General features: G+C 33.8%; 1 protein-coding gene across 4 annotated transcripts in view; it reads right to left on the bottom strand.

The window, feature by feature from the left end:
- The window catches only part of Gabrg2 (gamma-aminobutyric acid type A receptor subunit gamma2), an 86,186-nt gene extending 61,557 nt beyond the window's left edge, over positions 1 to 24,629 (bottom strand). For all 4 annotated transcript variants that reach the window (XM_077797713.1, XM_077797715.1, XM_077797721.1 and 1 more), the window contains exon 1: positions 24,523 to 24,629. In XM_077797713.1, the coding sequence (XP_077653839.1) occupies positions 24,523 to 24,629 (107 nt within the window). The remainder of the gene's footprint in view (positions 1 to 24,522) is intronic.
- Between the last annotated feature and the right edge of the window lie 586 nt (positions 24,630 to 25,215).

Below are 25,215 nucleotides of genomic sequence, written 5' to 3'. Positions count from 1 at the left end.
GCAGAACCCTGGGATCTACCCAGATCCTCAAATCAGAATCTTTATTTTAACATATTGTAGAAGAGATTCATATACATATTAAAATATGAGAATGTTAGTCCGTGTGTGTGTGTATGTGTGTGTGTGTGTCTGCGTGCTAGAATGAACTTTTAAAAATATAGATTCCCAGATTCCTATTGTAAAGGGTCATTTAAATCTGAGTCTCTATGTTGTAAATTGGATTATTCATTTTTATTTCTGTCTTTACAGTTTCACACATGATTATAAACATGAACTCATCTTCAAACTGATTAAACATTTTATCTAGGATTAAAAGAGGTTTATAAGAAGACAAAACTTGATTGACATTGTTCTTTGAGAGTTCTTACAATTACATAGAAGATTCTGACTCTAAATTTTGGTACATCTTGTGAATGTTTGTCACTGAGAAGATTAATCACACATTTTTCTGGAATTTTACATTTTCATCTAAGGATTTCATATTCCCATAGACAATATAGCTTTAAGTCTGATAGAGGGAAAAACCTAACTATTACACTCTTAAGATAGTAGAACTGAAAAAAAATTGATAAGAAATAAGCACAGTTGTCTTTTTATTGATATATCTTTAAATTTGTTGGTATTAGATGCATCACAAAGACAATGTGTACCTTTCTGTAACATACATAGATGAGATCATTGAATTAAAAAAGTAAACAAAAACTCATTTAGTTTTACACTTCAAGTATTTTTAAATCCCTAGTGTTTCACTCTTTCAAAACTTCACCACTGTATTATTGATATGATTTTGGTTAACTTTTATTTTATAGATATAGTGAATCATATGCTCAGTATTTTTAAATGTCAATCTATATGTCCCAAAATATATGATCCATAAAATGATAAATTTTAATCTTTTCTTTGAAAAGATTTCTGTACATTTCAGCTTTTTGCTCCGTTAATGGACCCTTTAAATTTTGAATACCCCTGCTTATATCTCATAAATCTCCACTCTTTGCTTTAGCCACATTCCAGGGGGATCCCCTGCTCCTCAGGCTCCTTGTGAGGCTATCCCATAGGAATTCCACACTCCAAAGCACCATTAACAAGGAAGATCCTCCTCCTCATACAGGCATGCTACTTTGGAGTTTCAGAAATCAGGCAAAACTGCATGGCTTTGTATATGCCATCCTCTGCCTACAGTCCTCGCTTTATTCCCCCCCTTACCTAATACTCGCCATAGCTTATTTCACCTTTTAAATTTCATTCCAAACATCATCTTCTCACCCTGGCCATGCCTGGACGACTTTTCTACATTAGTTGCTCTCTGCACTTTTTATATACTGTAATCAGGAAATTGATGGCTTCTTAGTACTGATCACAATCTGCATTTTTTGCTTTGCCTATTAATTGTCTCCATTACGAAACTATAAAATTCCTTGAGCATGTGTTTAATGAAAATTTGTAGAAATCATCATTTTTTTCTGGAAAACTCATTTTCCCAGAGAAATAATAGTACCAAAATAACTGTTGTTAAATATTCATTGAGTTATAGAAATAACTTGAGGGTTTAAATACTTCTCTGATTTAATTCTTAAAACACTGATATTCCTATAATTATCCTCCTATTGAGGATAAAGATACACAATTATAGTTACCAGTAGACACTTGATATGCCAAAATAAAACATGTAACCGTTATGCTAAAAGGCTTTGAAAAGAAATTGGGACCAAAGAGTCTGTTACTATACATTCATCAAAACAATAAAATCATACAAAATAAATTATTTCACCAGCTCATCTTCCCACAGGAGAATAAATTAGTTTATATCAGAGCCCAATAAAAGATACAGCACCTTCAGCACCAAGTTAATGATATTTAGGTTTCATAAACTAGCCTTTGCAGATACCAATGATTGGATCTTCCCATGGTGAGGAATAACAGCAAAGCTTGCAATTTCACTTAATGGATGGGATAAGCTGCCTCATTTGAACTTCTCCTGTATTTGGAAAGTAATACTTGAGCAAGAGCATGGCTGACATATAAGTCAGGTCATTTTGAAAGATGCCCTCCAGCCTGTGCAGGAGGAGAACTTTAGAAAGTGAAATCACAAGTAGAATAAGGAAGTTTGCATCATCGGAGAGCATAGAGAACTTTGCATTTGAAGATGAGATGCGGACATCACTGTGTACTTCCAGGAGAACAAGGAGTCTTAAAAGATATTGTGACAATACAATGATCTTGACATATCATACATTTGATTCAAATGGGGTATGAATTCTTATTTTTCCATGTATAAAGATTGCAGGATCACATTGGTTATACAGCCACATTTATACATACAGCAATTTAAAAAAAAGATATTGTGATGTTCCAGTTCCAACAGAACTGGAATACCAGTTGTTTTTTTCTGTAGAACACTTCAGGGGTAGAGGTCATTCTGTATTTCTCAGTAACAACCTGTAAGTGACCTATAAAGGACCTATCAAGGGGGTTGTTCCTCAATGCAGCAGGGTGTGCACATGAATGTGAATGTTCACATAGGAGAGTGAAATTTTCTGAAAGTAAATTTCCGTACTTGGAATGATTTCCTTATCTCTCACCAAGTTCTATTCTTTGACATTAGTCTAACACCTTTTAATTCATGTGTCTATTTGAATCAATTATCAGAGATATAAATTCCAGTATGTAAAATTCAAACTTTATTTTATTAATAGTCATTAATGACTCATATCAAATAAATATTTGTGACTTTTTAAAAAGTTTTGTTTTGCAGTGCTAAAGATCACACCTAGCACTGGTAAATGCTAGGCAAGTACTCTACCACTAAACTGCATTCCCAGACCTGTCTGTCAGAATGAATTTTGATTGCAAGTTTCAGGAACATCTAAACCAAATTGGGAAGCCTTGGCACATCTAATTACAAAGACTGAGGTAAGATGGGCTTTAGCCTGCCTATTTACTCAAAAATTCAGATTTGTTCTGTCGCCTCCTCCATTCTCCATGGCATCAGCTTCGTTCCAAACTTTACTTGACCATGTGGTCCTAAGTTGCTGGTGAAGACTCCACATCACTATTATTCCTTGCTTATACCAATGAAGCAGAGATAAACTTTTCCAAGAGCTCTCTCCAAAAGAGTGAGATCCTTGTTGTCTAAAAACCCTCAAAAATTCTCGTTTTATGTATCACTAGCCCGGAAGGAATCATATATAGAAAACTAGTATCCATAGCTGGAGAATGAGGATATGCTGCATATTTTAGTTTCTCTCTTACCATTAATATCAAAGTGAGAATGGAGCTTCCCCCAACGTGTGCTGGCTTCACAGATACCACATGAAAATTGGGGCATTTGAGAAGGTTATGAGAAAAAAAATGTGGAGAAGGAAAACACAGTGGTCACTGAGGAGATAAGGATATGATAGGGGAAGAAATTATCCCTGTGAGGTCATGTTCTAGTAAGTTCATTTTCTTTTAGTTCCCTTATTATTAATTGTTGTTGTTCTTTTGTTTTAACCTTTCTCAAAGAAAAATGGGAGGTTATGGTGTGGCTAGGACTCATATACTTCGGGAAGAAAATTATTGAGGCATTATCTGATAATGTTAACATCTATACATACTATAGCCCCAAAATCCCATTCCTGGATTTATTCTGAAAATGTATGCTTATATATATCTACTAAATAACATGTATAAGAAAGTTCAAAGTTGCATTATTGTCTTAGTACTTGACACAGATAGATATGGCTCAGATAAACAGTAGAATGTAAGAATAAAATATTACATATTTACATAATTAAATGTTATACATCAGTAGATATCTATTTATGAATTATGAATTATTAAATTTATAAATCATAATTATGAATTATTGTTACATACAGCAAAAATGAATTCAAGAAATAAAAAATATGAGCAAAAGATATTGTACATTCATTCATATATATAAAATATGTTATATTCATGTTTATATAGAATTTATTGACAGGAAAGAATTAAGATGCTCAAAGAAAGGACAGCAGTTACTGTGAAGTCAGAGAAAGAGTACAGAAACTGAGAAAATAATGAAGACTTTTCTGAGGTGTTGGCAATATTTAATTTCCGCTCTCAGTTGGTGGTTATATTAGTTTTTATTTTAATATGTGATAACTCATTGAGCTGAATTTGTCTTATGCACTTTTATACATTTTTACTTCCCCAAAGAAAAAACAAAGGTTAAAATAATTAGATTTAAATGTCAAGGTTAGAAGCAGAACATTAGGCCCCTACAGACAAGAGCTACTTTTATGTTCAACAGTGTTTTTTTTTTTTTTTTCCAAAAGCTAGCAAATGCCTGGCACCTGCTAATATGCCCAACAAATACTTTTTCAAAATATTTACTGAATAAATGAGAATATGGGTTATTTTTAAAGAAGACTGAATGTTTGTGAAAATTAGTAAAATTCATCCCCTCTTTTTATATATGTGTCTATGGAATAATTGTAGCTAACACTCAGATGAGCAGCCTCTAGAACATGCAATTGCATAAAGTCCTCTCTCTTCATTAAATGTTATTGATTCTCTTTATGTGAAAACTTAAATGACATACACTGAAAATATTTTTTTTGGATTAAAATGAAGTAAGTCAAGACTAATCCATGAAATGTTTTATGAAGTCATCTGAAATATCTATGGCTTTTGAACAGAATATATATAAAAGATTGGATGGTAAATTGCAGTTAGAAAGAAATATCAATGGGTAATTATTAAACTGTGGTATATCCTATTTATCTTTTTATAAAGAACTGTAATGTGGTTACTTACAAAAAATAATGAATATAATATTTTCAGTTTTTCACTTGTACACCCTTTTCAATGAAATAGACGCTATAGGGACTTTGTTGCACTCAACACAATTTCATAACCTGTAAATGGCGTGGGTCATCCTGCACACTGTACACTAATGTGTAATTTTAAAAGCCTAAAGTGGGCTTTGTTTGTTTGTTTTGACTTTTATTAACTGTATCATGAAGTAGGTCCATAAGTGTGTGGGTCTCAGGCAGTATCATTTTTCCTATAACAAGGCAGATCTTACCAACTGCACTTGTATTGTATTTGGACTATAATGAAAACATGGTCACATGCTCAGCCAATGTGGGGGTGCCTCTCCCTCACTCCAGAGACACAACTGGATTCTGCATTGCCTGCAATGTTCCAACTATAGAAATTCAAGATGAATTTTAACCCCCAAAGATATGCAAACCTTAAAAGTTAATGCCAGAGAAGGATATAATGATTTACCAACAAGAAATAGTTCAAGAAGGAAATACTTTGCATTTCTTCATCTATATGATGCATATCAGGCATTTAGAAGGCGCAATGTCCAGCACACACTTAATGTTTAAACAGGGTACAGAACAATCATTCTTAACCCTGGCTCCGTGTTAAAATTACCTGAAGGACCTCATGAAAATGTCAATGCTGAAGGTCACCCTCTTAAAATACTAATGTAATTGGTCTAGGATGATACCAAGACACTGGTATTCAACTAATCCTGAGAAAAGAATTAAGAGCTACTGAGAGAGTATATGACACAGCCCCCCTTATGTTTTATTTATTTAATTTTTTAGTTATTGGCGGACATAACATCTTTGTTTTGTATGTGGTGCTGAGGATCGAACCCGGGCCGCACGCATGCCAGGGGAGCGCGCTACCACTTGAGCCACATCTCCAGCCCCATATGACACAGCCCTTTAAATTTCCAATCTTTCTTTTTAGAATAAATAATCACTTTGGGAAACTGTTCTTAGGTAATTTAGATGTAACTTACTATAGTGTTTCAAGGTATACTGGAAATGCAAAATACCCTCATTCTCAATATTTATGTCCCGTTAAATAGCTGTATTTGTCTCATTAAGAAATTGGGACACCTGCCACTAGAACACAAGACAATTCCAAGTGTCACATAGATCATTTTAAGTGTTGTCATAGGCATTAATTACCAAAACATGGCATACACAAGCTCTCAGAATTTAGCAACAACAATATATATATATATATATATATATATATATATATATATATATATATATATATATATAAACACATAATTACAAAGTTTTTCCTTTTTAACTTTTTTTCAACATATCTAATGATATTGAGGTAAAAGTCTCAGATTATCTGCAATTAATCCTTAGCCACTACCCTTGATTTGCTAATCTATTTTTTTAAAGAGAGAGAGAGAGAGAGAGAGAGAGAGAGAGAAAGAGAGAGAGAGCGAGAGAGAGAGAGAGAGAGAGAGAGAGAGAGAGAGAGAATTTTTTAATATTTATTTTTTAGTTTTCGGTGGACACAACATCTTTGTTTGTATGCGGTGCTGAGGATAGAACCTGGGCTGCACGCATGCCAGGCGAGCGCGCTACCATTAGAGCCACATCCCCAGCCCAACTAATCTAATTTTTGAAGAGATCAATAACATATGGTAAACAAAAGTATCTTATAAAAACTTTATAGCATTGTTTTTGTTTTATTGCCTTTACTTTGCAGTTTCTTTCATTAGGAAAAAATGTCACTAAATTTACAGATTTGTTTGTTTGTTTTGACTTTTATTAACTGTATCAACTAAAATAATTATATTAAAATATATAGTACTTTATTTTATGAAAAATATTCAGTAAATAAATGGCCATGTATCACCTAGATGTCGTAAAAATCGATAAAGGCAGTTAAATTTGGGAAATGATGCCTTACAAATTTAGATTTCCTAATCCTTTAGCTAAACAGCTTATATTTGAGACTCTTTTATGCAGGAAACAGTTGCAGATGGAAAGAAGCACACAAAGTACTATGCTCATATCAAAAACACCTCCCATCTATTTAAGGAGACAAACAAATACCTGAACAGCTAATAAAAGGCACTCTTAAATAACAAGGCAAGACAATAATAAAACATTCTCATGTGGCAGAGCATGACTAATCTGTCTGTCAGCACCTCCAACTTGACACAAGGTTACATCTATCAAAGTGCCTCTGTATTCACTTCCAAATTGCAATTTCTGTAAGAAAGACATTTTCTTCTAGAATACAAATTATTTTAAGGAACTAATAAAACTTTTGCTTTCTTTTCTAATAAAAAAGGTCATACATATATCATGCACAGACATATAAATATTTGTACTGGGCCCACAAACACAGCACACAACCTGTGTGCACTTTCAAATGGTATATGAACAGAAGATTAAACTGTTCTAGATCTTGGATTGTTTAAAGGTCACTAAGAGTAAGTGGATGAGAATGAAGGTCAGTTCTAATTCGTATAACACCTGAGTGTTTTTAGATGCATAGTCAAGCATATCAAATTCAGTTGTATTGAAAAAGTGTTGAAAATTTGTATTGCTGTTTTATCTTCTACAATGCAGTAACAGAAAATGAAAATTTCCAATTTTTACCTCATGTCCAGATGTCTGCAGCCATAGAGCGAATTTGTTCAGGTAACTATACACTTTCACTTTCAAGCGGGAATTTTATCAACCTGTTTACATAGATCTGAGTGGCTATGATTCCAAGAATATTTCTTTCTCTTCTTTACTATTTCTTTTCCAAAATTATGATATACCTTTGATCTTTAAGTTCAAGTCATAAAAATTCAAGGTCCATTCTTGTGGCCAAAGTCAATTCTAGAAGACTACCTTAAGTTTAAATTATTTGACTATTGATAAATTATTTTCTCAAAATCAAGGTCTTATTGCTCACTTTTAAAAGTTAATGAGGTTTGTCTAACTTTGTTTTTCTGTTTTGTTGCTAGCAATGTTTCTCTTCTTTAGTTTCTCTCCTCCATTAAATAAATAGTCTATTTTATATTCATATAACATAAATTTATACAACTAGGAATAATAAATAATCCAGATAACAGAAATTTTATGTTCATCCACTCATTTGTGTTTAGTCACAGATTTCCAATGAGCTAAGCAGTAGTTTTAGCACCCAGAACTATTAATTTTTTTAAAAAGTTCTTTATTGAGAATGAGCACCAATTAGTGCTTTCTGAATACATTTGGAAAGTCCAAATGACTTTTGTTGCAATAATTCTGGAATAATGTTAAAAAACATCAGACACTAGAAAGGCAATATGTCAATCAATGGAAGGGTAACTGATGTGATACAGCAATCTTTATACGGGGTAAAATTGGGAGTTAATAACCCACTTGAATCAAACTGTGAAATATGATGTATTAAGAACTATGTAATGTTTTGAACGACCAACAATAAAAAAAAAAGAAAAAAAAATAAATAAAAAGAAAAAAAAAGAGAAAAAAAATTTAAAAAGTCCTAGTGGAATTTGAAAGAATTCTAACTTCATCAACTTCATCTCAAGTTTAAACACGTTTTAAGTAAGCACATTAGTTTCATATAATAGAAAAGGGATATTTGCATCTCTTACAGATTTCCAAACTTATATCCTTTATTATATAATGTAGTTAGAAAACTTGAATCATTCAGAATTTGCTTTATGGAAAAGAGAGTTTCAATTAAATAACAAGGTAACTTCCTGTTTTATTGGTTATTATTTTTAAAATATGTAGAAAGCCTGAAATCCTAGTGCACAGATTATAAAATGAGGTTCTAATGGAATCCATGTTCCTCCTTTCCATCTTTCTTGTTATTATTTTCTCTCTGTTTCCACAATCCTCAGGTAGTCAAGTGTATCAAATTCACTTGTACATAATACCTTTACATAATTCTTCAGGTACATAATACCTGTAATATCAAAGCAGAATACATAAGTTTGAAAGGTTCATGTCTGGACTGGGGCTGTGGCTCAGTGGTAGAGTGCTTGCCTAGGACGTGTGAAGCACTGGGTTCGATCCTCAGCACCACATAAAAGTAAATAAATAAAATAAATGTATTGTGCCCATCTACAACTAAATTTTTTTTAAAGCTCATGACTAACACAATTATATATATTCTCCAATAAAATAGAAGAAGTTTCTATTTCACCCAGGAAACTTAATGTGTTCATTTTTGTAAGCATTCCTAAAAAAATAATTTTAGCTAAAGAAATCACTGCTTTTGAAAAGCTATTATTCTGGAACATAAGTTTTTAATTATCCCATGTAAATATTTAGAAATGGGGTTGATGAGTAATACATTAGGTGTTTGATTTTTACCTTATAAAAGTTATCAAATTGTTCTCCAGGATAACTATATTGTTTTTTCTTCCCACTAGCAATGTATGAGGGCCACAATTGTCCACATTCCTACTAACACTAGATCTTGCCGGTATTGTTTTTATTTTATCCAGTCTAATGGGTTTGTAGTGATATCGTATTGTAGTATTAATTTGAATTTGCCTGATGACTAATGGCTTTGAATGTCAAACTATTTCATGTGTTTATTTGTTACCTCAATAAAGTAGATGAATCTTTAAGGTGAACTGTATGATACTATTTATCTGGTATTCTTGAAAGAACAATATTCAGTGATGAACACCAGGCTGGTTATTGCAAGGAGTTGAAGGTGGGGAGAAGTTGTGAGTGAAAAGGAGTTGGGTGAGGGAGTTTATTTTAGAGGGGAGCTAGCCTTCATATAGGTGTACCCCAGAAATATTCTTTACTATAAGATACTTCTAAAATTTTCTGATATTAAATATGAAATAATGAAGCCTATTTTTTTTAATTTCCTGAGGAAAGGGAAATTTTATTACTTAAATTGTACTATGATTTCTTGTTAATTTGACACACATTTTAATTTTTTGATTTTTTAAAAATTTTTACCTGGCATTTTACTTTCCTCAGTAATTCTGGACACATATTAAATCAGCAAGAAAATTTATAGGCATGAATAATTGCACTTTTATTAATTCTGCCTATGTGAATCCTTACATTTTTTAATCAATCAATTTATGGAAAAATTTGTTAATTTTTGGGAATATAAAGATGGTTTTTGCCATTTAACTCTCCAAATCTAAATCTATATAAACACACTTGTTCAATCTAGTGCAAAAATTTCATAACTGCCATAAAATAGTTATTATTTTTAAAAGATCAGTATAATAATAGAATTGATAAGTGATTCTATGTCTTTCTTGGATGTAGGATGACACTAGAATCCCAAGAAAGCTAAAAGTCAATAATTGAGTTGCGTTGTCAGGCACCTGAAGATCAGTAGGTAAACTGCAGCCCTCACCATTCCTCTAATCCTGTAGTAACACTTCTTTCTTAATGACATGAGTGGTATGTATAGATGAAGTCACTCCCCTGACCCACATCCTACCTGAAATACAATTCAGACGTTTTACTGTGGCTGCCAGGCCATCTGTTAGCAATAGCGTCTTGTTGGCAAATCCAGGGAATTGCCATCCCTGGTTCCTGTCCTTGAGTCATCTGGACCTTCGTTCACATCCCAAATTACACAAGACTCTTCTTCCTTTCAGGGTCCTGCACCTGCTATTCCCTGCCGTCATTCTCATCCTAAGGGTGATAGCTGGCTTCTCTTCAACACCTTACAGTCTCAACTTCTCTCTTTTTTTTTTTAATTTTTAGAAATTACTTCTGTTTTTATCCATTATTGATATAATGCCCTTTCTTGACATCGTATGTAAAGTAGAATTCCCTGGATTTTCTTCATAACATCACATCTTAGTTATTTGTTCGACACTTACCCAAATTTAAGTTATTTTTTGTTGTTGTTGTTGTTGTTGTTTATTTGTTCACTGTTTGCCTGCCCCACTTTTTAGGGCACATGAGGATAAAGATATTTGTCTGTCTCCTTGTTTTATCCCCAGGATAAAACAGGCCAACAAAGCATTAGGAACTCAGTTAACAGTTATTGAAGGCAGGAAAAGATTTGTCTATCACTCTCTCTCTCTCTCTCTCTCTCTCTCTTTTTTTGTCTTCATTCTGTTTTGTTTCCATTCCACATTTAAAAACAAGATTTCAGGGCTGGGGTTATGGCTCAGCGGTAGATAACTCACCTAGCATGTGTGAGGCCCTGGGTTCCATTTTCAGTACCACATTAAACAAATATACAATAAAGGTTTGTGTCCAACTACAACTAAAAAATTAAAAAAAAAAAAACAGGGCTTCCCTCAACAAGAGTCAAATAAGGTCCCATGTCAGTCTAGGGGAAAAAATGAACATGATCATGTGAATTTGCATGTTTTAAAAATGAATATAAAATATGTATCTACTTACACAAGTTCCTTAATTCCTAGTCAATAAGTGAAACAAATCAATTTATAGATACAACATTGTCTATAAGTAAGTTTATAAATACAGGCTTACAGTATATTATTATATTTAATACTTTATTGTGTTCAAAACGCCATGTCTTTATTCTAGAATATGAGGTCCACAGAGAAGGGTGAGGCCTGCCTTGTTCAATGCTTCATCTTCAGCACCTTTTGGTCTCTGTTATCAACAGCAGATTTTGGAAGTAAATGGCATGTAACTTTTGAGATGTTATTATAAGGATTGTGGCTTCCATGTTTCTTATGTTTCTTCTCCATATTTCCAAATCCACAAAGAGCCCTGAACATAAACAACTAGAGTTTCCTTTCAGTGGTCACCTAGGGGCAAACTTGGAAGCTTATTGTCCAGCAGATTCAGATGTCTGCAGAACCCTGTTTCATAACTTGATGGCAAGCTCATGAGATGTCCTGAACCACAACCATTTAGTTAAGCCACTCCTATATTCCTTTCTCTCAGAAATTTTGAGATGAAAAGAATTTATTCCTCTTCTACTCCTTCTTTTTTTTTTTATCCTACAAGTGCTTAACCACCAAACCATATCCCCAGACCATTATTGTTAGTTATTTATTTTTATTTTGAGATTGAGTTTCCCTAAGTTGCTCATGGTCTCAGTAAGTTGCCAAGGCTAGTTTTGAATTTGTGATTCTCCTGCCTCAACCTCCCAAGCAAGGATATTACCAAATACGTAACTATTACAAAGATAAATAATCTATAAAGCTGTAAGAATTTAGAAAAGCCTTAAATTCATGTACTGGAAAGTACTTTTGTTAATTTCTTATGTTAACATATGCCTATTTCATATCCCACTAACTTCATTAAGAGAAATTAAAATGTGTCCTCAAAAACATGTGCATAATAATGTTCATGGTAGCCTTATTCAATTAACCTCACACTGCAAGCACTAAGGAAATAATGGTCAATGCATAGTAACTCATACTATACAATTATAGAAATAAAAGAAGACCACATGTGTGCTACATTACTGTATCTCAAAAACATTATTTTGAACCAAAGAACCAGGCAGACACAAAAAAACACCTACATTATTCATTTCATCAATATGAGGTTCACAAAGAAGAAAAATTAATCTGTGTTAAGTAAAAAGAGAAAATAGGGGAAAACCCATCTAGCTATTCATTAAATTATAAACAGTTTGTTGAATCTGAAGTATGTCTTTATTTTAAGGAATAGTTGGGGAGAGAAATTCCCTCTGCTATGTTGGGAATGAGTTGGAAGTTAGCAAAATCGGTATCAGAAATTAGCAAAACTGGTATCAGAAAGGTATTTTGGGTGCTGAGGCAGTAACCTAGGTGATGGATGATTTTTCTCTAATTTTTAAATCTAGGAGGCACAAAGTAAAATGGAGAGTTAGTCATGACCTTGAATAACAAAATAGCAGCTTGGATGTTCTCCTTCCTCACTCCTCTCTGGCAGATTCAACAACCATGGCTTTCATTTCATGCTGATCAAAATAGACTTGTCCATCAAGATTAGCAACCCAAGTTTGCTCTGAATCATGAATTGAGTAATTTTGCTTAGCAACTCAATGTCAGTTGTTGCATACTATTTTGGGAAAAATTTTTCTTTACATGTAGTTAGGGAAGTTGTGTTAAGGAAGGAGTCTCATGCAATTGGCTCTTGCCCCTGTGAGGCATTAATCCATATTTTTAGAAATATTACTAGTATCACTGAGTTCACATAAATGATATGCTTAAAATGAATAATGCAGACATTTTAGAAACTTAGAGACATTGACACAATTCACTTTTTCATACAGGTTAAGCTGAAGGACTGAAAAATTCAAAAATTGCTCACATAATAGTAAAAGAATAATAGTAAAAGAATTGTTTTATAGGAAAGACCTTTGTAATATTTGTCAAACTTTTCAAATGTTTGTATAGCCTAAAAATCCTCACTTCAATCAATGTATATACTAAAGAAAATCAAATTCTTTAATATTCTTGTTATCAGTTATAATGTATGACATTATTTTATATATTAATATGCACTGTACATGTTGAAGTATGTTCCCTCATTTTAGAGTTTAACAGGAGTAGAAGGGTTATTTGTGCCTGTAAGACTTTCCCTGGGAATTATATAAGGACATTATTGTAGAAACAGCAATAACCACAATAGGCACAATACTAGCACTGCACAAGGAATGTTTCTATATATGTGATCCTCGGAGTGTATCATGCCAGTTACAACTCAAGGTAAATTTGGGAAGAATTATAATCCTCCTGTTTTATATGAAGAGACTGAGCAAGTGCAATTAAGTTGACTGGAAGTCACTGTATAAATGGAAAGGCTGGAAGAGGGGGTCCTGGGCAGGTGATTTCCACAGCTTGTGCTCTTAGCCTCCACTCTGCACCTGAGGCCCTGTTTGCTTGTTCTGTTTTAGTTGACAGCCATATATGTTCTCTTTGAAGGAGATAAAACAGATAAGATGAAAATATTTTTTTCCTCCCTTTTTAAAAAGGACAAATTTTAGAGAATACAAGGTGTAATTTTCTTAATTTAATTAAACCAGTAGTTGTTGATCATCTATGAGGAGCTAAACACCCTGTAAAAGCCTGAATTGTATTAGTGCAACAAAATAGCATCTCTTCTCTCATGGATCTTGGTTTAAAGCTAAGATAGAAAGTTAAAATACTAAACCAGCAGACAATAAAATAAAAATTTTCTAATTACTTACTGATGGTTTCAGTTAAGTACTTAGGAAAAATATAATACCAAAGACACTAAGAGGAATTGGGGTATAGGCTAAAGGACTGTTCATAATAGGGCTTTGAAAGATTAGGGTAGGTCTTATAGAGAAGGTGATGCCTAAGCAAAGATTTGAAGAAAGTGGATATTTTGAAGAAATGCTTTGCCTATGAAGCACAATATTAAATAAGACTTTCCCTGTTATCATATGTGACATCTCAGACCTGAGAAAAACAGGTGACAAGTACACTCTCACTGTCATTTGACATAAAGGTAATACACTGTTAAGAAGAGGCAGAGCTTGCTACCAGACCACAAACCAGCTCTCCTTTCCCTTTCCTTTGCTGCTTTTCAGCCAGGTAATGGAAGTTTAGTGATTCAATGAAAGAGGAGTTCTAGTAGAAGGTTATTAACTTAATAGTAGAATGAACTGTGCAATTTCATATCCCCTCTCCCCACGGTGGTGCTGGATACACCACCAGCTCAGGACAAGAGAAAAATAATTAGACAATGAAGACTAACAGGGAAATTCTTAACTCTACCCCAGACAGAAAAACTCAAATACCTGTTCCCTAATGCTCTCTGAAAAGGAGGTCGATAGAGGATTCTTTGGTAAATTTGGCGTACATTTTCTATAACATGAACAGACTGCTGTAGCCTGTTTCTCTCTTGAAGAAACAGAAAGATTAGTTGTTGGCTTTGAACTTCCCCAATTATGAATCTGAGACAGAAAGAGCTTCACTTTTGCATTTTTCCCATGAACTCAGTGGATGCTACAAAGATAGTCCTGAAGGACCATTTTGAAAAGATTGCCCATTTGACAAACAATACTAGCAGAGACTTAGGACTAATTTATCTCTGGAATGGGGTTGAGGGAATGTCTCATACTGTCAGTCTTCATGAAGCATCACTCAGTCCACTCAATTCTGTGATGCTGAGGGACTCCAGGGGGACAGAGGAAGGGATTGTCTCCATAGAGCCTGTGAAACTCTCCCTCACCCACCAGTGAAAGATGATTCAGTCTTTCTGCATCTGTTAGGAGATAATAAAAATCTTTCTGCTTTGTTCACTCTCCTCCCTCCTCCCACCCTGATCCTAAAAAGCCAAAGGCAGCAGAATAAAGGGAAGGAAAAGCCTAAGGTTACAGAAACCTGATGAAAGCAAGAAGGATGATTTAAACTGAGTGAGACATTCAAGGATTAATTTAATGAGACTTTAATATCAGAACACGAACTGATGGATTCTCAACCTTAAAGTTAATCAAGAAGCTTTGGAGTGTACCCAACACATTGTCCACAAGTGAGGGGGAGACTCAACAGGTGAGGTTTGAAGGAAAACATAACTTTTTTTTTTTTTTTTAAAGAGAGAGTGAGAGAGGAGAGAGAGGAGAGAGAGAGAGAGAATTTTTTTTTAATATTTATTTTTTAGTTCTCGGCGGACACAACATCTTTGTTGGTATGTGGTGCTGAGGATCAAACCGGGCCGCACGCATGCCAGGCGAGCGCGCTACCACTTGAGCCACATCCCCAGTCCCAAGAAAACATAACTTTTAAGCCTATTCCCTTCCAAGTCCTGGCTGCAGAACACATCAAGTATGGGAAAATTCAGGCCAATTAAATATCATCTCAAAACAGAAAGCATAGCATTGAATATCTCTGGATTAATACTAATACCTACACATGGCTGCAATTGTATTATTGTCAGGTGTTTTTTTTTTTTTGGTGGTGGTGGTGATGGTAATTGTTTATTTATTAATTTATTTGTACCAGGGATTGATTGAACCCAGAGGTGCTACACCACTCAGCTTCACCCCCAGTCCTTTTTTATTTTGAGAGTTTTGTTAAGTTGCCAAGGGCCTTACCAAGTTGATGAGGCTGGCCTCAAACTTGCAATGCTCATGCCTCACCCTCCTAAATCGTTAGGATTAGAGCCATGTGCCACCAAGCTTAACATTCATATTTTTAGAAGAGAATATTGCACATTTCAGTACAGCAACATCAAATATCTTCTATGTATAAAATGAATCTTGGTCGGAGGGTTAAGGAAGTCACCCAAGTTAATTTAAATTGTACATATTATCTGGGTATAGACTAAAAGTACTCAATTTTTAAGAATTTGCAATAATTTGTTCAAAAAATATTGGTGTATGAGGTTTAGAAAGTAAGGATTTAAATAATATCTTACATTATTTTGAAATTGAGACAAAATTAATTCTAAATATACACATCTGAAAAAGTTCAAGAGGTTTTTACTAAACATAGCACAATTAAAAAAAAAACAAATATAGAGTTCTATCAGCAAAGAGGAACTTAAAAGGAGATGACTCAGTCAAATGATAATTTTTACCTGGAAACATCTAAATATTGTTACAGACTCTAAAATTATCCTTTTGAATTTTCTTTACTAAAAAATTGGGGGGGTGAAAAGCATCTATTAAAAAAGGAGAAGTGTATCTGAATGTAGCCACAGTTAAAAGGAGTTTTGTTTTTGTTTTTTCAATTTTTGGAGTCATTTAAGAGAAATACAGATGCACTCAATCTTTTTAATGTAGCATCTACTATCTTACTGAAATGTTATAATATATCAATATTGGAAAATATCAAGACACTAACATCTCCTTCCTTATGTATTTTTATTGATATATAGTATATTTTTCACTTAATACTCAAAAATTCCAAGGAAATCCATGCATGTCTTAGTTCTGGTGTATCCAGGTAAACATGCCTTAATATTTATGAAGATAAATTCAGCTCACAAATGATATGTGCATTTAAAGTGGTCATGGTTTCTTCATTACTGTATTTGATTATTCACATGGAATTACCACAGACTCGGAGAAGTTGTATCAGTGGAAGATGAAAGTAAGAAGTTAGTTCCATTTCCATGGAAATAGCTTGAAGATCTCTTTTTTATGTATATATCTGTTGACTATTGTGTGAGAAGTTGCTGGCGTCAAAATGCATTAATCAGTTAATAATTAGTAAATTAAGTCTTTGTAAGGTTAGTGTCATACCTCAGTGGTGCTTTAAAAATTGTCCTTAATATAGATTTGTTTATTGCATAGATATTTTTTTTTAAATTCTAAAGAAAACAAGTCTTCAGAACATTTAAGAAATCTATACTTCTCAAAAAAATTCCTTTTCAAATGCGAATGTCTGCAAAGGCCAGCAACAAATCTGACATGAAAAATATCGGAATATTCCAGCTATCAAGTCAATTGATTTTGTATGAATTTCTGCTAGTTTGGGAAGCTCAGATTCTCTGTTCCGTGCATTCATTACAATCAAAATCTATATTCTGTCAAGAAGACATGTCACTTTCATGTATAGCATTTGCCTGAGTTAAAGCTTAATAATTATTTGCACACTGTCTTGGTACTTATCATCCCATGTGTGAGAATGTAAACTCTATGATGGTACATACCATGGATTCTGCTGACCCCGAATTACACACACAGTCTCCAGAGAAGAATTGGCTTAAATTCTATTCCTTTAATAAATTGAGAAATTTGACATTTATTTATAATTTTATATATCCATGTTTTTTCCAGTTATGTATATTCAAAAGCAGTTTATAAAAGGACTGATAACCAGTAAAAAAGAACACTTCTGTGTCAATCATTTATTTTTTAGACCAAAAATATATAATGAATTTGGATATAGTGCATTCAGTTTGTTTGAGACATTTTACCTAAATATGCCTAAATTAATTAAAGAACTCACAGTATATTTGTCTTACTATATAGAATTTGGTTCTACAACTGACTTGAGATCATGGCAGGGTTTCAGTTATTACAAAGGATCATTGCTTTAAAAATATCCCTTGTTTTCTTCAGTGCTATGTTACTTGGTATTCATATGGTTTTCTTTATGAATGGGTAGAGAGTATAAATAAGTGCTACTTATTTACATGGTACTTTATCTATGCAGAGTTATACAATGATTTTATAATAATATAGTATTATTACCATATTTTGTGTACTTATATTATAATACTATAGGGATTAATATGATTTGGTGTTAAATATTTTATTTTTACCCTATGCCACTAATGTGTAACTTAAAAAGAGCTTTTTATTCCTTTTCAAGGATATTTATCCTGTAGTATATGGAATAAATAAAAAGAATTAACCTTCCCAGTAAGAGAAACTGGAGAGTCCTTTTGCTTCTCAAAATAATCTAAGTTACACTTAGAAACAGAGTGGTTGTACTTGTGCAATGTGGCGTGTGCACTAGGACTGCAACAGGAGGTATCCTAATCCTTCCCCGAAGCTGAGAGTCAGAGTCTTGAACAAGTTCTTTAACTTCGAGTTGTATGTCACTTTTGACAATTCTCATGAGCAGAAAATATATTTTTATCTAACACAAGTCTATTGAGAAAAAACAGAATGGGGATATAGACATTCTTGTAAAAAACTAAAGTTCCATTCAACTTCTAGAAATGATAATTTTTAATTCCTCTAGACTTTAAAACTTAAGTGTGTTAATATTATTATCACAGAAAAGATAATTAAGCAGTTGCTTGTACTAAGATGATAAAAGTACATCATCCTTTAACATCTATGTATTACAAATATACATATCCAGACACTGAAGTGGTGATATTGTTCATATTTTAATATTCAGTATAGTTTACTCAATTTTGTCTTGCATTTTTCTAAAAATTTTGTTAAGTATTATGGTTTGGATGAGAGGTGTCCCCTAAAAGGCTCATGCTAGGTAATGTAGAAATGATCATAGGTGAACTTACTAGATCATAAGAGCTGTGACCTAATTGATTCATTAATTAATTTATAGATTAATAATTTTAGTGGATTTACTAGGTGGTAACTGTAGGCAGATGAGACATGGCTGGAGGAAGAAGGTCATAGGGACATATCCATAGGGATTATATTTTGTCCCTGGTACTTGCTTGACCCCCCCGCCACTTTCCTGCTGCTGTGAGCTGAGTTTTCCTCTGCCATACCCACCCACCATGATGTTCTGCCTCACCTCAGGCCCAGAGCAATGGAGCAGGCTGACCTTAGACTGAATCCCAAACCATGATCTCAACATAAAATCTACCTATTCTAACTTGTTTTTATCAGGTATTTTGGTCACAGTTATGAAATGCTGACTAACATGGGAAGGAAACTGAAGAATATCATTGAACATGTTATCCTGCAAATTTGCTCACTGGATGGCAAGATCGGTGAGATGTCATGCACTAGTTAAGCTTCTGCATAATGAATGAATTGCAAATTAAATTATGCTTTACTTACATATACATAGCATTTGGGGAAATAAATTTTCAAAATGTAATTCTGGTTTAGCAACTAAATATTGTCATTTAATATGTTCCTAAACTCATCAAAACAACAAATAGCAAGCTCCTCTTAAATATTTCTATGTAGAGCTTTTCAACAATATAATAAGATACAATTTAGTAATGGTGTAATTGATGGAAATTGATTTTTCTCAAACCAGTGTCAGAATAGATTAAATTGAAATCTTTAATTTAGTCAATGGGCCAATGGCATCTACTGTATCTGTCCTAGACTCTGGTCATCTGAAAATAGACTCAGAATTATAAATATTAAAGTTGATGCAATACAATTAGCCTTCACTGGAATGACAGACTTGCAGTTCTACAAATTATTTTTGCCAAATTGACCACAGGAGATTGATTAAAAGTTGCAATTAAGGCAGTCTGGAAGTTAGATCACTATGGTGTATTCACAATGCAAGTGCTCTAAGATTCAAGATTTCAATCTGTATGGATATTCCAGATGGGACACTTTATTCTGATAGATTCAAAGAGAGTACATCCTGATAGGGGTGAAGGTCAGGGGTGCAGTGCCTGATTCACGTGAGCAAAGTCCAGGTTCAGTCTTAGAACCACATATGCACAGCACAAAAGCACCATTCTACTACTAGGTTAAAAGAGCTAAATGGCATTTTTAAATCCAGAAAATATTCATACTTTCAAACCTCCTTGTATCATGTATGTGTTGTGTGTGTATGTATATATATGTATATGTATAACTATATATTTATATTAAAATATGTATATATATATATATATGTATACACACACACACACACACACACATGCACATTGACTCTTCACCATGACTCTAAAGTAATTATTGTCAATCATGTTTGATAGACTAAGAAACCAAGACTACAGACAGAAGAAATGACTGGCTAGAAGGAAACATAATTAGAAGATGAGTTTGTCTGTTGGTAAATATAGCATGCAAAATGATGAGTAAACATGGTACATGTATATAATGATAAAAGTACAAATATGTATATATATGCATTATATATAATGGTAACTGGTTATACTTTAGATCTTTTAATAATTACCTTCTCTGTTTCTTTTATCAGTTTAAATTTCTTAATAATCTTTTCTTACAAGTGTAGTCACATGGCAAGGTCATAAGATATTTACACTGACTTAAACTCTGAATAGTCTATCTTGGAAAGGCTGGGAATTGCAGCAGAGAGGTAGCCATGACCCTAGTAACACAATATTTATAACAGTGATATTGTCACTAACATCAATCTTAACTTCCTTCCCATTTGAGTGAAAATCCTTGACATGAAACAAATTTTAAATTCTGTTTTAAATTAAATATTCCGTGACAGTTCTTTTGAGGAGATTGACTATTTAAAAATGAATCTAATATATCAGAGAGAGATTTATGAAGCTAATTATTTAAATTAAAAGATAATTTTTAAACTCCAGCCTCCTGTCCTCATTTTGTTTAGATAGTGACTGGCAACTAAATTCTAGGAAACTCTGAGTCATCAATATTTCTTTCTTCTTCTTTTTTATTATTATTCAGGTGCTAATTTTAGTGTAATAATAATATTTTTAAAATATTATTTTTAGTTGCAGTTGGACAAAATACCTTTATTTATATATTTATTTTTATTTGGTGCTGAGGATTGAACCCAGGGCCTTGCATGTGCTAAGTGAGCACTTTACCACTGAGCCACAATCCCAGCCTCACTGTAGACTATTTATAATGCTATGCCTACCACTAAAGCAATTAAATATGCGGTTGAAATGTGATTTTCTCTATCTAAAACAAGGTGAAACATTTGAAAGTAAGGGAATTACAAGGTTATCCCTAGAGAGTACTTACGTAAGTAAATAGAGTTTGTTTTTTTGAAAATTCACAATATTTTCTCTATGTGAATGGTCATAATTTATAAGTTAAAGTCTCTGTGAAATTAAATCATGGGATAAAGAGTAAACTTCAGGAGCTCTCAAAAATGTCACCTGAAGCATTTTTACTCAGAAACATCTAGGAAGATAAAATATTTTTAAATATTTAGTTCAACTTGTCAAAAATTAAATAAAATTCATTTCTGTTCGATCTATCTTTGAAAACAATTCTTTGTCACCCTAACTATATTATGAGATATTTTATTCTAGTAGAAATAAATGTCTTTCCTACTTAACATAAATAATTTTTTGTTGTATTTTAATTATTTTTCTTTCTCTTATGATATTTTTACTCTGAGACAGAATCAAGTTGGATTAAAAAAATATAAAATTTGAATTACAAAATCATGTAAAACTTATTTGTATTTGTATGTGGATATAAATAAATAGAATTTGTGAACATACTTAGGTACATATTTATACATGTACATATCTTTGGGGTTTTTTAGGCACTGTCTCTATATATATTATGTGGGTTTATTGAAATTCTTTATAGTATTCATAATTTCTTTTGGTTTGTATAGTATACTAAATGATTTATATTAGAGTAAAACCTGTCTGGATACAAAATTGATTCACTATGCCCATCTCAATAATAAATATCAAAAAGGAAAGTATTCATAAATATTAAATGAGGTGATGAATAAACTTTTGGAAGTTAGAAAAGTATAGGCCTCTTCTTCTGAATGAGTTCTAGGGTACTTTTTGAATGCATATTTCTGGACTCTACTTCAGGCACATGATTCAAAATCATTAGTGTATAGCATAGCAATCTCTAGTTTGGTTAAGTCTTAGGTGGTTCTGTGACAGCACTACAAGAAAGATACATGACATTTCAGAAGATTTTGAGTTTTGAAAAGAACTACTTAATTTCTGAGAAAAGATATTGGTTATCAATATGCTCACTCTAATGTTTTATTTTCTTATTTGTTTTATATTTATGTAGACACAATCAAATGAGTGTAGTCTTTTCATAAGGAGTGAAAGTTGTTTTCCAGAAATTTGTAAATTTAAAATGTCAATTAAATGTTTGTTTTATTTTCCTCCAACTTTCTATATGACTCTACCACTAGGATTTAAACTCAAAGGCTCCTAGTTTCCAAGTTTTTATTTTTACTTTTTTTTTCAGTTCTTTCTCAGGGTAGCCTCATACATCAAAGCTTCTGTTTGCATCCCGTCTTACTCAGCCATTCAAATTGCTTGTTTATGGGACTGCAGCAAACTGAAACTCTGATCACACTCTCTGCATCAAGCTGCAATGACTCCATTCTCGGTTGCTATTGAGAAAATGTTTTAAAAAATCCTTCTATTGGAGATATTTTCATGACACATAATTCTCATTACTTGAAGCTCCTTTAAAAACTCATTTGGGCTACTTCTGTTATAATTGAAAAATAAAGTATGTCATAAGGCATTGATTTTCATATGATATTAGAAAAAAAGTGGGACTGTTACAACAATGAGCCATCCTAAATACTGTAGTATTATAAATAACAATAAAATTATTTTTTGTTAAAATAGAACTGTTAGAAACTAAATATATAAGAATATAAACCCTTCTAATTATAAAATTATTTATTTGAAGTGAGTATAAAAGAAAGATGTATTCCCCCATGTCTTGTCTAGGTTTTAATCCACAGGTTTCTTCAACTCTAGGAATATAGGAAAGATACTTTCTATTGGTAAGCAACTATGAACTCTCTAATTCTGTAAGAAAGATGAAGAACCACGTATAGAATTAAATAGGAAAACGTGTGTGTGAATTTTGAATAGAAAAAAATATTGTTCCAGGGTTCCACTAAATTGTATTTCACATAGAACCATTTTCAAAAAGGTCAATCTTCTTTTCTGAGTAAACTTCTTAATCTTACACTTTTAATGAAAGTGTATTCTATTTTATAGAAAAGGAATAAAATACAAAAAATACTGGAGGAGTTGAACAGACCTGTCTTTGTCAGCATCTACAAACTTATCCCTTTTCTCCTTGTTTTGCCTAAAACTCTTCTTTTTCAGACATTTGCATGTTCCATCACCCATCCTAGACAACAGGGGACCAAAGCAGTTGACCAGATACACTTAGCAAAAGTAAAATGAAGCTTAACCTCCATTCCTTCCAGCTTGGTTACAACTACTGTCTAAGAGTGCTAACTCCCAAGAGAACCTTGGGGTAGTCTGGATTTCTTCTATGGCTATTTGTTTTTCTTTTTAGGGGGTAGGGAGTAAGGCAATTTAGGGTAATTCTTATACAGTTTTATTTTAAAATAGCAAAATAGAGGAGTATAATTAATGTAAATAGTGCATCTCTAACCTGCCTTTGGTCCTGGTTGGAATTTGAGATATGGTAGAGGCTATTTATGTAGGTAGATGAGTGGTTTACTATACTACATGGAGGGTTATCCCTAATGCTCCAGCTTCAGGAAAGTTCCAAGAATTTAGATGCAAGACACTTTGTAGCACACTCATGCTCAGGATTTTTAGGACTCCCTCCCCCCTCCTCTTTTCTACTCAGTGCAGCAATGCTATAAAACGTTAATGCATACTTCAGAATTTTGGCCTCACATTCATTTGGTTCAGCATGTTTTCCAACACTGCAGCAAGGCCAACTCTTGCAGACATGTATTCCCCTGAACATTCATTCAACTACATTCCCATCCACCACAGGGAGGGAGTAGCAATAACCAGTGCAGGGTCTCCAGGCTTTATTTTTGCTCCTTGGCTCCATGGGCCTTCTACCTGACTATAGGGATATCCTGTGCAGATTTAGAGATGCTCTATCAGGTTTGACAAGCCGCCTTCCATCGGGCCCAGAGCAGGACCGCTGTCCTTGGTGCTGAACCATGTTTGCCCATCAGGAAGTCGGCTGCAGGGTCAATGGGGCTGGATAGAAAACCTGGCTAACTGAATAACCAGGTGCAGGAACAAGGGATACTTTGGTGTATAGAAACAGAGTTGCCCCCGCCCCTATCTTCCCTCACAACATCTCTCCTGTGTGCTCCAGGACCCGATTTGCAGTTTTCTCCCCCAGACCCCCACCCAAATGCCTTCAACATGGCCTCATCCTCAGGCGTGTGCAGCAAAAGCCCACCTCGACAAATTGCACTGCAGTAATAGAGAAAGGCTATTTCCCCAATACCAAGTCTAAAGGGATAGCTTTACCGCTCTCAAACAAAACCAAAATAAAATCCAATACATGAATAAATAAACCAACGTAACCTTCCTCTTTCATCCCTCCTGTTCCCGCCCCATATATTCACTCTGCCCCAGATTATAAAGCCCCAAATCCTAGAAGAGTGTTTTAAATCTGGGTGGTCTTCCTAGTTCCACATCCCCACCCCTTCCCCCCACCTCTCCGGGGGAAAAAAAAAAAAACGACGCCTAAAAAGGCACATCTTACCCTGGGTAGAGCCAGAGCAGGAGCAGAATCCACACCGTCATTTTCTGTGAAAATACAGGAGTCCAGTAGACAGAGCTTCCTGTGCTCCATATATTTGGCGAACTCATCCCTTTTTTTTTTTTCCTCTCTCGTGTCTCTTGCCTCTGGTTGCAGAAGAATCCCTCCCCTTTGTATTATTATTATGCTTATGGTTTGATGGTGGCTCCCCCCACCTGCCTGTAGTAGGTCCCGTCACTGGGGAGATGTATTGCTACCAGCTTCGGGATTAATATTCAGGGGGCAGAAATAAGATCAGCACAAACGCTTGCAGATACCATCAAAGCGTCAGCTCAGGCAGCGGCTTCCAAGTCTGGGGGAATAATATAATTGAGGTAGGGGGAGGGCACAGGGAGAGATGCACAGGGAGACAAATAGAGAAAAGCACGCACATTCATGCTGCTCACACTCACGCGAACTCCCCCAGTTTCATCGTTTTAGGTTTTATTTATTTGCTTTGTTTTCTTTCTTTTTTTATTTATTTATTTTTTCCTTTTAGTAAGGGCAGTGTGTGTGTGTGTGTGTGTGTGTGTGTGTGTGTGTGTGTGTTTAAAAGAAAGGAAAAAAAATCACTAGAAGCTCTGCGTGATTATCACGCAGATTAACTCAGAGGTCAAAGGGGAAAGGATGCACGCTGCTGCAGCAGGAATTAACACA

This window comes from Urocitellus parryii, chromosome 1 (genome assembly GCF_045843805.1).
Source record: "Urocitellus parryii isolate mUroPar1 chromosome 1, mUroPar1.hap1, whole genome shotgun sequence".
Lineage (NCBI taxonomy): Eukaryota > Metazoa > Chordata > Mammalia > Rodentia > Sciuridae > Urocitellus > Urocitellus parryii.
Note: the sequence above shows the minus strand (reverse complement) of the source record. Positions and strands in the feature narration are given on the sequence as shown.